This window comes from Equus caballus, chromosome 3 (assembly GCF_041296265.1).
Source record: "Equus caballus isolate H_3958 breed thoroughbred chromosome 3, TB-T2T, whole genome shotgun sequence".
In the NCBI taxonomy this organism is placed as follows: Eukaryota; Metazoa; Chordata; class Mammalia; order Perissodactyla; family Equidae; genus Equus; species Equus caballus.
The window spans coordinates 125,389,444-125,406,572 of NC_091686.1; the positions used below are offsets into that span (position 1 = coordinate 125,389,444).

The following is a 17,129-nucleotide window of genomic DNA, read 5'->3' on the forward strand; positions in this document are numbered from 1 at the left end:
TGGCTCTGACTGCTGAGTCAGGGTGGACTGATGAGAGGTGCATAAGGAAAGGGACCCTGAGACAGTATGTATAAAGGGGATCCAAAAATTAGGGGTGACCGGAGAGGGAGGTGGGGCTCAGGACATAACAGGTAGAGAAGTAAAAACCTGGCTTCTCCTGGGATTTGACTTTCCTGGAGGGAACATGGTCCCCCTGGGTGAGACACATGGCGGGAAAGTGTGTGTGGTGGACAGGGCCCAGAAAATGTTCCTGGACTTGCCTCCCCAAGGCCCACACCTGGGGTGTGCAGGGTTGGATTTGAATCTTGACCTGAGGCCACTGTTTTGGAGATGCTGATGGTAAGAATTTGGGGAAATATCCCCACAGCAATGAAGTTAAGGGGCCTGGCTGAGAGGAGACTGCACTCCTTGCTCTTGGGAGGAAAGGAGAGCTGCAGTGCAAGAGCAGAATGAGAGCCACTCAGAACACAGTCCCGAGGGAGGTGGGTTAGACCCTGCCCCGGGCAGAGGGATAAGCAGACAGAACACTTGAGGAAATAATGGCTGGAACCACCCCAAGTAGGATGAACTCAAAGAGACCTAACTGAGACACATTATAATCACACTGCTGAAAGCCAAAGGCAAAGAGAATTTGGAAAGCAGTGAGAGAGAAGTGAGTCACCATGTACAAGGGACCCCCAATGAGATCATCAGCAGATTTCTCATCAGAAACTTTGGATCCAGAAGGCAGTGGGCTGACATATTCAAAATGGTAAAAGAAAAATAAAACTGTCAACCAAGAATCCTGTATCTGGCAAAACTGTCCTTCAAAAGTGAGGGAGACATTCAGACATTTACAGATAAACAAAAGCTGAGGGAGTTTGTTACACTAGAGCTGTCCTGGAAGAAATGTTCAAGGGCATCCTGCAGGGTGAAATGAAAGGAACTCAGGAACTCAGTAACTCAAAGCTGTGGAAATAAGTAAAACAAACTCCAACTGGACTGGACGGGGAAGGCCTGCAGGGGGGCTCCGGCCCATCCCACTGGCCAGTTACACCAAACAGGAAGTGGGACCGCTTAACTGCTGAAGGAAGACCTCTCCCTGCCAGGCAACAGCCCAGCCAATGGGAAACGCCGCAGCTCAGCCAATGAGAGACACAGCAGCTCAGCTAATGAGAAGCTGTTCTCACCCTGAACTGTTACCTTCCTCCAATGGAAACTTTCCTTTAGAACAGCCCTCCTTATTCTTCCCTTTTCTCTATAAAAGCAGCTCCCCTCCTTTGTTTTCCAGATTTGCCTATGGTTTGCCATAGCATGCACATCCTGGATTGCAGATCTTTTGGCTATTCCAAAATAAACTTGTTTCAAGGTAAAGTAACTAGAAAATTTGCCTTTTAGGTTGACAAAACCATATGAAGAAATAAAGACCTTAGTAAAAGTAAACACATGGACAAATTATAAAAGCTAGTATTATTATAACAATGAAAACTGTAAAACATTGCTGAAATAAATCAAAGAAGACATACATAGGTAGAAATACATCCAATTGATGGATTGGAAGACTCAATATTGTTACAATGTCAGTACTACCCAAAGTGACCTACAGATTCAGTGCAATTCCTATTGAAATCTCAATGATGTTTTTTCAGAAATAGGAAAACTCATTCTAAAATTCATAGGGATTCTCAAGGGACCCAAAGAGCCAAAACAATCCTGAAAAAGAAGAACAAAACTGGAGGACTGATACTTCCTGATTTCAAAGCATGCTACAAACCTACAGTAATTAAAACACTGTGGTACTGGCATAAAGACAGACATTTAGACCAATGGAATATAATAGAGATCCCAGAAATAAACCCTCATATATATGATCAAATGATTTTTGATAAAGGTGCCAAGACCATTCAATGGGGAAAAGACGGTCTTTTTAACAAATAGTGCTGAGAAAACTGTGTCTCCACATGCAAAAGAATGAAGTTGGATCCTTAATTAACACCATATACAAAAATTAACTTAAAATGGATCAAGTACTGAAATTTAAGATCTAAAACCATAAAACTTTTAGGAGAAAAAATAGGGTAAAATCTTCAGGACACTGAATTTGGCAATAATTTTTTGGATATGATATCAAAGGCACAGGTAACAACAACAACAATAGACAAATTGAACTTCTTGAAAATCAAAATCTTTTGTGCATCAGAGGTCAATATCAACAGAGTGGAAAGACAACCCATGGAATGGGAGAAAACATTTGAAAATTATATATGTGATAAGGGATTAATATCCAGAATATGTAGAGAACTCTTAAAACTCAGCAACAAAAACCAGACAACCAGATGAAAAAATGGACAAAGGACTCGAAGGGACATTTCTCCAGAGAAAATATATGAATGGCCAATAAATGCATGAAAAGATGCTCAATATCACTAATCATTAGGGAAATGCAAATCAAAACTACAATGAGATACCACCTCACACCCATTAGGATGGCTACTGCAAAAAACAACAACAACAACAACAACAACAACAAAAAAACCGCAGAAAATAACAAGTGTTGGTGAGGATGTGGAGAAATTGGGACCCTTGTGCACTGTTGGTGGGAATGTGAAATGGCACAGCTGCTGTGGAAAACAGTATGGCGATTCCTCAAAAAGTTAAAAATAGAATTACTGTATGATCTGGCAGTTCCACTTCTGGGTATATACCCAAAAGAATTGAAAGCAGGGTTTTAAAAGGATATTTGTACACCCATGTTGAGAGCAGGATTATTCACAATAGCTAAAATGTGGAAGCACTCCAAATGCCCATTGATGGATGAATGGATAAGCAAAATGTGGTCCATCAATACAATGAAATATTATTCAGCCTTAAACAAGGAAGAAGTGTCCAGCTTGGTGGTGTAGTGGTTAAGTTCCTGCGCTCTGTTTTTTGTGGCCTGGGTTTCGTGGGTTAGATCCCAGGTGCAAAGCTACATACTGCTCATCAAGCTGTGCTGTGCTGGCGTCTCATATACAAAATATAGGAAAACTGGCACAGATGTTAACTCAGCGACAATCTTCCTCAAGCAAAAAGAGGACGACTGGCAACAGATGTTAGCTCAGGGCCACTCTTCCTCACAAAAATAAAGGAAGGAAATTCTGACATATGCTACAACGTGGATGAACCTTGAGGACTTCATGTTAAGTGAAACAAGCCAGTCACAAAAAGACAAATACTGTATGATTCCACTTATATGAGGTACTTAGAGTAGTCAGAATCATAGAGACAGAAAGCAGAATGGGGGTACCCAGGGCGAGGGGGGGAGGATGGGGAGTTAGTGTTTAATGGGGATAGAGTTTTAGTTTGGGAAGATGTCAGGAGTTCTGGAAGTGGATGGTGGTGATGATTGCACAATATGAATGTACTTAATACCACTGAACTGTAGACTTATAAATGGTTAAGATGGTGGGGCCAGCCCCATAGCCCAGTGGTTAAGTTTGTGCACTCTGCTGTGGTGGCCTGGGGTTTCGCCAGTTCGGATCCTGGGCGTGGACATGGCACCGCTCATCAGGCCACCCTGAGGCAGCGTCCCACATGCCACAACTAGAGGGACCCACAACTAAAATATACAACTATGTACCGGGGGGCTTTGAGGAGAAAAAGGAATAATAAAATCTTTAAAAACAAAATGGTTAAGATGGTAAATTTTATGTTATGTGTATTTTAGCACAATAAAAATAATTGGGAAAAAATGTAAAGGGAGATGTACCCTTTACTAGACTAGACAAAGCAGACTTCAGAAGAAGGAAAATTATCAGAGGTAAAGAGGGACATTACATAATGATAAATAGGTCATTTCTCCAAGAAGACATATTAATGTGTTTGCACCTTACAACAGAGCATTGAATTACATGAAGCAAAAACTGAGAGATCTGCAAGAAGCAGTAGATAAATCCACGATTATAGCTGGAGGCTTCAATGCTCTTCTTTCAGTAACTGATAGATCCAGCAGGGAGAAAATCAGTAAGAAAATAGTCAAACTAAACAATATTGGATGTAATGGACATCTACAGACTACTTCATCCAACAGCAGCAGAATACACATTCTTTTCAAGGTCACATGGAGCATTCACCAAAATAGACATATTCTGGGCCATAAAACACATCTTAACAAATTTAAAAGTATAAAAATTATAAAGAATATATTGTCATACCACAGTGGAATTAAATTAGAAATCAATAAGAGAAATACAGTTGGAAAATTCCAAAATAGATTAAACAACATACTTCTAAATAATACATGGGTCCAAGAAGAAGTCTCCAGAGAAATTTATAAAGATTTTGAACTAAATGAAAATGAAAACACAGCTTATCAAAGTTTGTGGGATGCCATGAAAGCAGTGCTTGGAGGGAAATGCACAGCGTTGAATGGACATATTAGAAGAGAAGAAAGACTCAAAATCAATAATCTAATCTTAGAAAACTAGAAAAAGGAGATCAATTTAAGCCTAAAGCAGGTAGAAGAAAAGAAATAATAAATAAATAATAATTATTGAGAACAAGTGTATGTCCTCAAATTTGATAACTGAGATAAAATAAGTTTCTCAATGCCTTGAAAGACAAAAACTACTAACACCCACACCAGGGGAAATGGAATAATCTGAACAGACCTGAAGTATTAAAGCCATTGGATCAAGAATTAGCAATCTTCCAAAAAGAGAGTACCAGTCCCTGGTGGGTTCCCTGCTGGATTCTACCAAACACTCAGGGAAGAAATTATGCCAGGTCACTACTATCCCTTCCAGGAAATAGAAGCCGAGAGAACACTTCTAACCCATTCTATGAGGCCGGCATTACCCTAATCCCCAAACCAGATAAAGACATCATAAAAAGGAAAAATTACAAACCAAAATCTCTCATGAACACAGACGCAAAAATTCTTAACAAAATATTAGCAAAACCAATCCAACAATATGTAAAAGTAATTATACTCCATGACCAAGTGAGATTTATCCCAGGTATGCAAGGCTGGTTCAACATTTGAAAATCAGTGTAATCCACCATATTAACAGGCTAAAGCAAAAAAAAAGTAACATGATCATATCAATTGAGGGACAAAAAGCACTTGACAAAATCATCACTCATTCAGAATAAAAGCTCTAAGCAAAGTAGAAATAGAGGGACACTTCCTCAACTAGATAAAATTCTACAAAAACCTACAATGAACATGATACTTAATGTTGAGAAACTGGACATCTTCCCCTAATACTGGGAAAAAGGCAAGGAGGTCCCCTCTTACCACTCCTGTCCAACATTGTACTGGGAGTCCTAGCATGTGCAATAAGACAAGAAAAGGAAATACAATGTATACAAATTGGGAAAGAAGAAATAAAAATGTCTTTGTTTGCAGATGACATGATCACCTATCTGAAAATACCAAGCAGTCAATTAAAAAACCACCTGGCACTAATAAGTGATTGTCTTAAAGTCACAGGATACAAGGTTAACATATGAAAGTCAGTCGCTTTTCTTTATAGCAGCAATGAACAATTAGAACTTGAAATTAGGAACATAATATCACTTACATTAGCATAAAAAATTGAACGCAGGTACAAATTCATAAAATATGTACAGGATCTATATGCAAAAACTACAAACTCTGAAGAAATCACAGAGGATCTAAATAGACAGATGTTCTCTGTTCATGAACTGGAAGACCCATTATTATTAAGACACCAATTCTTCCTAACGTGATGTACAGATTTAATGCAGTCCCAATTAAAATACCAGCAAGCTATTTTGCTGGTATGGATGAACGGATTTTAAAATTTATATGAAAAGGCAAAAACACACACACCACAAAATAGCCAGCACAATACTCCAGGAAAAAAAATGTTGGAGAAATGATATTCTTGACTGTAAGACGGTAAAGCTATCGTGCTCAAGACAGTATGGTATTGGTGAAAAAATAGACACTTAGACCAACGGAACAGAATAGAGAGCACAGAAATAGGTTCATACAAATATAGTCAACTGTAGTTTGACAAAGGAGCAAAGGCAATTCAGTGGAGAAAGGCTAGTCTTTTCACTAAATGCTGTTGGGAAAATTGGACCTCCATTTACAAAAAGAGCATCTAGAACCAACCTAACAGCTTTCACAAAGATTAATTTAGACCTAAGTGTAAAACAAAAAACTGCAAAACTTCTAGAAGATGACAAGGAAAAATCTAGGTGACCTTGGGTTTGGTGATGAGTTTCAAAATACAACGCCCAAGTATAATTCATGAAGGACAAATGTATAAGTTGGACTTTATTAAAATTTAAAACTTCTGTTTTTACCAAACGCATTGTTAAGAGAATGAAAAGACAAACTATACCTCTGGACAAAATATTGGCAAAATATGTATCTGCTAAAGGACTTGTATTCAAACTTTACAAAAATCTTTTAAAACTAAAAATAAGAAAATAGACAATCTAATTTAAAAATGGGCAAAAGATCTGAACAGACACCTCACCAAAGGATAAGATATACAAATGGCAAATAAGTATATGAAAAGATGCTCAACATGATTTGTCATTAGGGAATTGTAAATGAAAACACTAATGAAATACACCTATTAGAATGACTGAAATCTAAATAACTGACAATACCAAAAGCTGGTGAGGATGCAGAGCGATAGGACAGGAATGTAAAATGGCACAGCCACTTTTTGGCAATTTCTTACAAAATTAAACATAGGCATACCACATTATCCAGCAACTGCACCCGTTGGTATTTACTCAACTGAATTGAAAACTTATGTCCACACAAAAACCTGTAAACAAATGTTTATAGAAGTTTTATTCATAATTGCCCAAACTGGAAACAATCAAGATGTTCTTCCACAGCTGAATGAATAAGCTGTGGTCCATCCAGACAGTGGAATATTATTCATCAATAAAAAGAAATGAGCTATCAAGCCATGAAGGAACCTTAAATGCATATTACTAAGTGAAAGAAGCCAATCTGAAAAGGCTACACACACTGTACGATTCCAACTCTATGACATTCTGGAAAAGGAAAACTACAGAGACAGTAAAATAATCAGTGATTGCTGGGGGTTTGGTGGAGGTAGAGCGTGGAGGGATAAACGGGTGGCGCATAGGAGACTTTTAGGGCAGTGAAATTATTCTTTATGATATTTTAATGGTGGATATAGTCAAACCTGGTGGTCTAGTGGTTAAGATTTGGTGCTCTCACCAACACGGCCTGGGTCCGTTTCCAGTCAGAGAACCACACCACGCTGTGGCGTCTGCATGTTGTTGTGATGCTGAAAGCTATGCTACCAGTATTCACAATGCCAGCAGGTGGACATGTTTCAGCAGAGCTTCCAGACTAAGACAGACTAGGAAGAAGGACCTGACCTCCCACTTCCAAAAAAATTGGCCATGAAAAATTGGTTATGAATAGCAGTGAAGCATGGTCTGACATACCACCAGAAGATGAGAGGATGGTGCAAAAAGACTGGACAGCGTTCTACTCTGCTGTCTCCTGGGTCGCTAGGAACTGGAATCCACTCAAGAGCACCAAACAACAATGGTGGATGCATGTCGTGACACACTTGTCAAAACCTGTTAAAATCTGCAGCACAAAAAATGAACCTGATATATGCAACTAAAGAAGCATTTAGTAGTGGGGGGACTCCAAGAAAGAACGCAGACTCTGACAAGACAATCTAACTGCATTAAAATGCATGAGCTGCCTCACTGAGCGGGTGGAGAAAAAGGTGCTGACCTAGGTGTTTTGGAATGAGGAGTCTGTAAGAGTAACGGTACAAGCAACTGCACACAGCAGTGTGCTCTGTTGACAAAGTCGCCTCCCATTGGGACACAGGTTAGCAATCCTGGCATTGCTGTACATGTGTCCTGGAACTGAACAATTAAGTAAAGGGTTATGGGATGATGGGAGCCACGTGCTTTGCTGTTGGAGTGGAAATTATGTACCAGCAAGGGGAGGAGGCCAGAATGATCCATGTGGCAATGAATTAGAGTTGGGGACATCAGCAAGAACTTGTGTTCAACTTAATGTAGACACAGTTGGTTTGATGTAGAAATAATTATAGATCGGCGTATGCTTAGGCTAGTGTGCACACGTCTATCTCTTTGCTCTGTTGGCTCAGAGGGCCTAGATGCTAGGATACCCCAGAGAAAGAGCACACCCAGCACCTACATCTTGGCTTCTAAGACCATTCTCCAATAAGAGCAGCCAGGGTTCCTTGAGGAATGGCTGACTCCAGGCTGGGCAGGAAATACGTAAATGAGCCTGGAGCATCATGTAGTTCCAGAGAGTAAGGTTGAGCAAAACCCCCCAAACTCACTAACTGATCAAATAAAGAACAACCTGAAGGCTGGAGTCGATGAGGCAGGGAACTGAGGCAACACAGGCAACAAGCTGAGCAACAGAATCAGTGAAGTCATGCTGGATTATAACCCAAGCGTGAGAAACACCCACGAGTCCAGACTGGTACAAACAAGTGACTGCGTAAATTAGGAAACGGGTGAGAAGAGACAAATGCCCCTACAGGACAGGGCTCATAGCGACTTCCTTCTGAAGAGCACCGTTCACCCAGTGTAGAGCCGCATCTGCCCATCTCAGTCCTTCAGCTTCTCCCCAGCCTGGCCCTGAGCCCTGCCTGACCGCTCGGCGGCCCCTGCTCAGCCCCTACGCTGCAGTCCCGCTGGCTGCTGGCTGTCAGCTCCTCCACGGCCTCAGGCCCTGGCCACACCCTTCCCTCTGCCCTGGGCACCCTCTCGCCCATCCTCTCCCTCAAGTGTCCTCACCACCCCTTCTGCATGGGCCACACTGCGAGCACCAGGACGGGGGCCTCGTCCTCCTTGGGCTGTGGCTTCAGCCCCACACGGTCCTGGCCCCAGGGAGGTAGCCCTCCTGGAGGGGTTTATCACAGGTGCCTATCAGCGGGGCCGGCCTGCGGCCAGGAGACCCTCAGGGGGCTTGGGTTGCCCCCAGACTGCCTGCCCAGGCTGCTCCTTTCGCAGCCCATGGATCAGGGGAGGCCCCCAGACTCAGCCTTTGTCTCCGCATGCTAAGATAGGCACAGGAGCAGCAGGCAACCAACACGCAGACAACTTCGCAGACAGAACAGAAGGTGGTGACGGTGTGGAGGGACCAGGTCACCACTGATGTCCTCTGAGGTTCAGCCCAGAGGCCACGTCTTGTGCAGCTTTCCCCAGGCCCAGAGTGAGAGGAGCTGCCTTTGGCCTCCTCTCCCAGTCCACTCACTGTTTATCCAGGCTCCCATGGGCCGGGACTCGGAGGCAGGAGGACCTGGAGGGACCCGCACTCTGCCGAGGGGCCCATCAGCTCCGCACCTGTTCCCACAACACAAGGTCTCACCTGCCTCCACCAGGTCGCCACACCTCCCAGCTCGGGGGGGAAGCAGATTCCAGCCCTGGAACTGACGGCTCTCAGTGTAGCTGGGGGCTAAATTCACCGAGGGCTTAGCACCAAGGGGTGGGTCCCTCTTCCCATTGTCCACTCATAATCCAGCCCAGCTCCTTCCAAAGAGAGCGTGAGCAGCTTCTAAGCAGGGCAGTGCCCTCAGTGTTCGCAGGTGCTCAGACCCTGTGGGCTGGAGGGTAAGGCCGTGAGCAGACAGGGAGCCAGATGAGCCTCCCACGGTTCTGGCGCGCAGAATGTCCCGTCATGGCCTCCGTGCCTGCAGCTCGGCATGCTCGCAGCACCACACCCACACCCACAAAAGCCATGGACCCTCCCCCTGGAGCTGCTGGCCCTGGACGCGCCCAGGTGGTCACAGCACCGCTGTCCTTATCCAGATGGGGTGGGCGCCTGGACACACACAGCTCTGCGCCACGGCTCGGCTCGGAGCCCTGGGAGGCTGGCAGACGTACCTGGCCTCGGCGCGTCTCACAGTTGTGGAGGTAGCTCAAGTGGTAGATCTTCAGGTTTAACGTGCCAAAATTCAGATACTTCAAGAAAACCTGAAATAGGAGTTGTAACGCCAGGAGTTAAGAACCCGGCTTTCAAATGAGTGCCAGGTGCACACTTGTGGAAGAGACACTCGGTGGCCAGGAGGAGGGGCTGCACACACTGCACAGCCGGGCCGTGGACTGGCACACACAGGCCTGGGCGCATGAAGATGCACGCGGCTGCGTGGAAGATGCAGATGCAGACGAGCCTGGCGCCGGGCCTTGGAGAGGAACACACAGACAGCAGCAGACACGCATGCCCCACCAGGCCTTGGACACGCGAGCACTCGGATGGTAGGCAGCCCGCACACACATGCGCGCACACACAGAGGGCTCCCTGACACTCACGTCTTCGTCCTCACTTGTGAAACACGGGCCATCGAGCTTGTTCACAGCCATGATCACAGCCACAACGTCTTTGCCGTTCATGACGGGGGTGGCCAGGATATTCCTCGTCACATAGCCGGTCAGCTCGTCAGCGAAGGAGCTGAAGTGGGGACACTGAAAGGCAAAGGGTGAGAAGAGAGACGGTGTTGCTGTGTGGTCACCTGCTGCTCCTGTGCTTGTCTTAGCATCTGGAGAGAAAGGCTGAGTCTGGGGGGCCTCCTCCTGATCCTGGGCTGTGAGGGGAGCAGCCCAGCCACAGGGGCCCTGGCATCCTGGCCCCGGGGTCGGGCGGGGCTAAGCTCCACAGAGGCTGCAGCCCGGGCCAGTGCTGAGCCCCAGCTGGCCCTGCCCTGGGCATCGGGATCTCAGGCAGCACAAGGACACTGCCAGCGGCCTGTCCTGCAGACTCCGTAGAGCCCTCATGGACACCTCCTGCCCAGCGCCCCGCCCAGGCTGTGGACAGACTGGGTCCTCCCCTACCTGTTGCCACTGGCTGAGCCGGCCTCCTGGACGCCTCTTGAGTCTGTCCTGTCTGCCCGTCCCCAGGCCCCTCCTGGTCCAGGCTGCCATCCCCGTCTGCCTTCAGCCGCCCTGGGGCAGCCCCCTCAGGCTCTTCCCAAAAGATGAGTGTTGGCTGAATGAAAGGTGAGCCCTAGTTGGGGGGGGAGGGTCTGCTACACCCCCAGGGCCTGTGAACTAGCCCCTCCAGGCCTTCCAGGCCTATGCTCCAGCCAGGGTCTGCTCACGGGGTCGTTGCCCCCATGATAGACCTTTGTCTGCCTCTGGCCCCCGCGGCGGCTCCCTGGGGCTTCTCCTGGTCGGGAGGGTTGAAGGGCTCTTTGGTTTCGTCTCTACAGGGAAGAGATCAGCTGAGCTTTGTCTTGGCCCAGGTGACCCAGGGTTGCCTGGACCAGGACCCCTGGTGCCCGGGACTCTATCCCTCAGAGTGGACGTGACCCGGCCTCGTCCTCTGACTATCCGGTGCTGACACTCATTTACACGACGCCAGAGTGAGCCGGCGTGGTGGCCACGGTGGACGGTCTGGAGTCAGACGGCCTGGACTGGGCTCTGGACTTCCTGCTGTATGGCCTCTGGCAGGGATGGGATGGCTCTGTGTCCCACTGCTCACCGGTCAACTTGAACAAGGGCCCCTTCGTTTTATTTTGTTCTTTGTGGCTAAAGGAACTCTCTCAGGGTTACTCAGGGATGGTCAGGGCTGTGGCAGACAGTGGGGCAACTGGCCCCAGATGACTTCTGGCGCCTTCTCCATTGCTCAGCCCCCACACAGCCCAGGGAAGCTGTACCCGCTGCCCAGCAGGGTGTCAGAGGAAGACTGCTGGGGGCAAGCGCAGCTGTGGATGTTCTTGAAAAGGGAGCACGCAGCAGGTGCCCACTCTTCTCCCTCCCGACTCCTGGAGAGGCAGCTGCCACCTGCAGCCATGTGGCTCCTGCTGTCAAAGGAACATCAATCCTCAGGTGCGAGCAGTGGCGGCGTTGGCCGTGCCACCGACTCCCATTATGCAAGGCCGCTGAGGTTCACTGGCCCAGCCACTGCCCTGGGTTTCTGCAGTGGAGCTGAGCGCCCAGGGACTCTTGCCCCAGAGCCGACGTGTGGCAGTGTCCTTGGTGCTCGGGGCTGAGTCCACGCACTCACAGCACCTGCCTGCATCCTCTCTGGGCAGCTTCACAGCACCTGCCGCTCTTGGTGCCGCCTTCCGGGCCACACCACCCAGCCTCCTGGCTCCATCCTGGTCTCTCCTTACTGTGCTCATGCAGACACGTCCCCTGCTCCCACTGCGACCTTGCAGGGCCCTGACTGCTCCCAGGTCCCTCACACCACGCCAGACACCCCCTCCACTCTCACAGCATTGGGCCTTCACCCCCTGTCTGTGGCTGCAGCCTCGGGGTATGTCTGCAGCCAGCTCACCAGTCCCTACCATACCCTCAGTGCAAGGTGACCAGACTTTGGAAGGTCAAGGTCAGGTTCTGGCCAGAGCCATGCTCTCAGAGCAGAGTCACCTAGGGGCTAGGGTCCCGCAGGAGGGAGGGCCCTGATCCTGTGCCCATTCAGGCCTGTCCCCCAGGAGGGAGGCTTGGGGCTCCCTGCCTGTGTCGCTTCTACTTCACTGTCCCCCACATCAATGTTCCCACCCGGCTTCTCTGCTGAGTCAGACCCTCTCCCCAGAGCCCTGTGGGCAGTGGGTGATGCTCGGGCTCCCGGAAACCCTGGAACCAGACCTGCCTCCCACCAACCTGGAGGCTGCTAATGCACATCTGAGGCGGACACAGGGGTGCCTCCAACTCTCCTCTCCCACTGCCCAGAGCCACGTCATCACTCACCCAGCATCCCAGCATCCCTCAGGCCTCCACCTACCTCTTGGCCTGTCCCTGCCTGGCAAGGCCAGACCTGGTTCCCAGGAGCTTCCCCACAAAGCCATGTTCCTGCTTCCATCAACCCCACAATGGTCGGTCTACATGACTGGGTTGAGACCCCCCCCCCATGAGGAGGTGTCTCAGGGCCCACTGCAATTTGGGTTGGGGGGTGTCAGAGGCCACCACAGAGCCGGGACTTGGGTCTGGTCCTGTCCAGAGGCTTGGTGGCTGTGGCCAAGCCACGTCCCTACCCTGAGCCTTCCGGGGGCTTCTGCCCGGCTGCCTTGCCACAAGCTCTCCAGGGTCTTAGGAGCCGCAAAAGGGTGGTAGGGTGACATCACAGCCCTGCGGAGTCCCCCTCCTGCCACGACACACCAGTGGTCTCTGCCATGTGAGAGGGCTCCCTGTTACACAGGCATAGAGTGCTCTCCAAAGACCACCCGCCTCGCCCCCAGATGCTGCCGGCACCTCAGGTGGAGCACAGGCCCTCTCTGCCTCAGCCTCCCCTCTGTAAATTGATGTGTGAACCTGGCAGTCTGACACTTGGCAACCCTTAGGGCTTTGTGACGCACTTTACGGAAACGGGCTTTTTGGCTGATTTAGACTCTAGTCTTGGTTCCACTGCATCTGAGATAAACAAAAGACCCAGCGAGGCCCTGAGCATTGAGGCCAACATGGTACTCCTGTCCTACAGAGGAGGTGTCGGTGGTGCTGGGTAGTCAGGGAGACCTCAGAGGAGGCCGTCCTGATGGAGGCGTCCTGAGAAGCTAAGTCCCCAGGGAGAAACAGCCGTTGAGGGGCAGACAAGAACTAGGACAGCCACGCAGTTTGAACCAGACCCTCAGAGCAACCACCAGACTAACAGCACAGCTTTGGGTGGAGGAGGGTGGCAGCTGGGGGCTGAGAGGACCATCCCAGACTCAGAGAAGGGAGGGCACAGGATGTAGCTGGGGGAGGAGGGGAGAGAGAGAGGGAGAGAGAGAGGGGGGGACAAGAGGAGGGAGGGAGACGGGGTACAGAGAGGGGGAGGGAGGAGGAGAGAAGGGGATGGTGGAGGGGAGAGGGAGAGCGCCCCCCACTGCTGAGTTTCCTGTTTTCCTGGCAGTTTGTGCTCCTGATATTCTGATTCGTGTGTGACCCATTTCCTAAAAGGAAAGTGAAGATGAAGCTAATCCCAGAGATTACTATATCCAGGTCGCTGGACCGAAGCCTGTTTAGAGCAGATACGTTTAAGAGGATTTGAGCCACGGCTGCTTCCTTCCCAGGCGCCGGGAGCTGGGGGCCGGGCACTTGTCCCTTGTCTCTAGAGACAGGGACAGCTGCTGCTTTGGAGGAGGCTTGACCCACTGGGTGATCCCCTCTGGATTCCTTCACAGGAAGTGGAAGAGGCTGATCCAGCTCACGGCTCCCAGGCTGGACCCTCTTGGAGGTGGTGGCGGGGAAGGGAGAGGAGCAGGACGTGGGCTGCATCTCCCCAGAGCCCCTTGTCCACCTCGGGGCCTCTGTCCCTCACACGTCCGACAGGCACCTCAAACTCAGTGCATCCCAGACTGACATCACCTTCCCCCACCCCATCCACACTCTTCCCCCCGGGGGCAGCGGTCCTCCTGGTGCATGGGCCACACGCAGCAGGGTCACTGGCACTCTCTCCTTCCTGCCCAACAAGAACTGGTCCTCCTGAATCTCTCAGCTCCTGCACTGCTGTCCACCACCCCCCCCGCCCTGCCCTGGACCAGCCCTGGCCTCTCGCTGCTTCTCCTGAACCCCCAAAGCTGCCCTCGCAGTGAGCAGCGTGGTCTCCTATGGGGTTGTGAGCTTGGGGCTCTGGGGGCAACAGCCCCTGCTCTGACCCCTTCCTCCTCAATGCCCCGTCCAGGGAGCCGTGGGTCAAGGGGACAGCAGGGCCTTCCCAGGCCGCCCTCCCAGCTACCTCAGGGCTTCCTTCCTTCCCGCGAGCTCCGACTGGGCTCCATTCCACTCGTCAGCCCCACACCCTCGGCCACCTTCCTGAAAACTGAGGGTCCCCACACAGCCTGTGGGTTGACCTGTCCCATGGGGCCCAGGGTAACCCCTCACCCGCCCTGCGAGGTGTGGTCCAGAACCCACCTCGGTCACATCCTCAACGTTCACCGTTTTCTTGGTCTGAGCCACATGGCCCACGACCCCAGTGTCCAGCGGGAAGACAATCTCAGAGTCAGGGGGCACCAAGCAGTCCTCCAGGATGCTGTCGGGCTGCACGCTGAACAAGCGTGTGGCGAGCTCAGCCACGCCGTTGCGCTGGCGGTACATGAAGAGGCTGCAGCGGTCGGCACGCAGGATGGTGCAGAGGCGTCGCAGGATCTTGAAGACCACCCGCTCCATGTTCACGCTTTCCTGCATGTCCTGCACCAGCTCGAACAGGGCCGCACTCTCTTCTACCTGGCATAGCTCACGGAAGCTGGTGCAGTCTGCTGGGCATCCGTCCTCATGGGCACCGGCCACATTCTCTGGGCTCAGCTTCTTCCCAAAGTACTGGTCCGTGAAGCTGGGGTTCTGGTTGAGGAAGTCCTGCACCTGCTCCTCGCTGAGGCTCATGGTGTCCCGCTGGCTGCCTGGGAGAAGCCGCCAGTCCCCAGGCACACACGGACTCCCAGCAAACACTGTCATCAGCAAAGCCTTTCTTAGTGACGATTACTGAGTCCTGGGAGGGCACCAGCTGACTCACCCACCGCTGCCCCCCTTGCTGTAGATCTCCAGCTTCGCACCTCCCCTGGGAAAATCAGATGCCTGGAAGGGGGCAGGGATACCACTCTAGGGCTCCCACCTGTGGCAGAGGTCCTGGGCGGCGGCAGCCAGGCCCTCGCACTTGATACCTGGGAAGGAGGTAATCCCACAGACGCTATGAGCCTTTCTGCCTGGGGGTCTGCCCGAGAATTTGGGATCTCCTGGGTGCCCAGACCTGGGCTCAGGCGTGCTGGGGAGGTGGCCAGACCAGCCTTGCCTTGGGGACATGCAGCCCTGCTCCAGACAAGGAGGGGAACTCCCCGACTGTGCTAGAGGTCATGCTGGGTTCAGCTCTGTGCCTCATCCCCACAGAAGGAAGTGGGGAGAAGGGAAGAAGGTGGCCAGTGCCCAGCGTGGAGGTGGGACCACAAGGTGGGGGTTCGCACAGACTTGCCCCTCTCTTTGCTGGTGGGGTGCAGTCTGGTCACTCAGTCTTACAGGCGAGGGGTCTGCAGTGAGAACCAGACTCCTGAGGGCACAGCAGTGCTGCAGGTAAGAGCTGGCACCTCTTGTTGGAAGTCACCTCAATGATCCCCCACCACACATCTCTCCTTGGCCTCACTCCTACTTATTGGGCACCTTTATTCATGTTGCTAGACCCTCTGCTCCCACAGAGTCCAAAACTGCACTGTGGGCACTGCCGTGTTTTACAGATGGGTCTGCGTCGGAGCATCTGTGCCTCAAAGGGACTGTCACGCCTAGATGGCAGCAGGTGCTTCTCACCGAGGCTTGTCCATCTGCCCTGGGTGTCACACAGATATTAGCTTCTCTGTGAGCCGTGGTGTGATTAAAAAGAGGTTGGATTGCACCTGGAGGACTCAACCCAGGTCTGTCTGACTCTCCTGATGCAGGAGGGCTCTTTACTCCACATAAAAGAGACTGTGTGCAGATGTGTGTGCATGTGTGTGCACATGCATACATGTCCGTGCATGTCCACACATGCTGGGTGTGCATGGATGTGTATGTGCATGCTGGGTGTGTGTGTGTGTGTATGCATACATGTGTGTGTGTGCTGGGTATGTGTGTTCATGCATGCTGGGTGTGCATGTGTGTGCATATGTGTGTGTGCCGATGGACTGCTGGGAGGTTCGGGGTGTAAACTGCTGTTCACTTCACTCGGCAGAGACTGGGTGGGCTCACCTTCTGAAGCAGGAGCCAGGAGCCCTGCCAACTGGTCCTGTGTGCAGAGGCATGGAAGCAGAAAGGTTTAGTCCGAAGGACTCCAGACCCCTCCCGCCAAGGACCGGGAACCATAATCCAGGCCCTCAACTGAGGGAAACAGCCTACGGTTTTTTCATTTCTTCCTCAGGTTGCCAGTGTCTATATCATCACCACTGTTTTGGCCAGGACGCAGGTTTGTGTGTGGTTCTGACTTTTACTGCATTCAGCTGGTAAAAAGTTGTGCATGCATGTATGAGCAAGCGTATGCGTGTGTTAGTGTGTGTCCGTGTATAAGTGTGCACACGCGTGAGTGTGGGGCCAGGGTGGCCTCTTGTGCTTAGACAAGTTTTCTCAGCACAAGTCTTGGTTCCAGGGGACCTTCTGCGTGGGCTCCGGGCTGGTTCCCTGCAGCTGCACCGGCCACAATGGTCCAGCTGGCCAAGCACGGGGCGTGGGCCCTTGCGCTGTGACGTTCCTGCCTCCGCTTAGTCACGCAGCAG

At 50.5% G+C, this 17,129-nt stretch overlaps 1 protein-coding gene across 6 annotated transcripts in view; it reads right to left on the reverse strand.

Moving 5' to 3' along the window:
• Positions 1-16,858, reverse strand: part of PDE6B (phosphodiesterase 6B) — a 35,409-nt gene extending 18,551 nt beyond the window's left edge. For all 6 annotated transcript variants that reach the window (XR_011437666.1, XR_011437665.1, XM_070264095.1 and 3 more), the window contains exons 1-3: positions 14,812-16,858; positions 10,294-10,446; positions 9,868-9,957 (exon numbers count right to left, since the gene is read on the reverse strand). Coding sequence is in view for 4 of the 6 variants with exons in the window: in XM_070264095.1 (XP_070120196.1) it covers positions 9,868-9,957; positions 10,294-10,446; positions 14,812-15,351 (783 nt within the window). In the remaining 2 variants the exon portion in view is untranslated. The remainder of the gene's footprint in view (positions 1-9,867; positions 9,958-10,293; positions 10,447-14,811) is intronic.
• Positions 16,859-17,129: the final 271 nt, after the last annotated feature.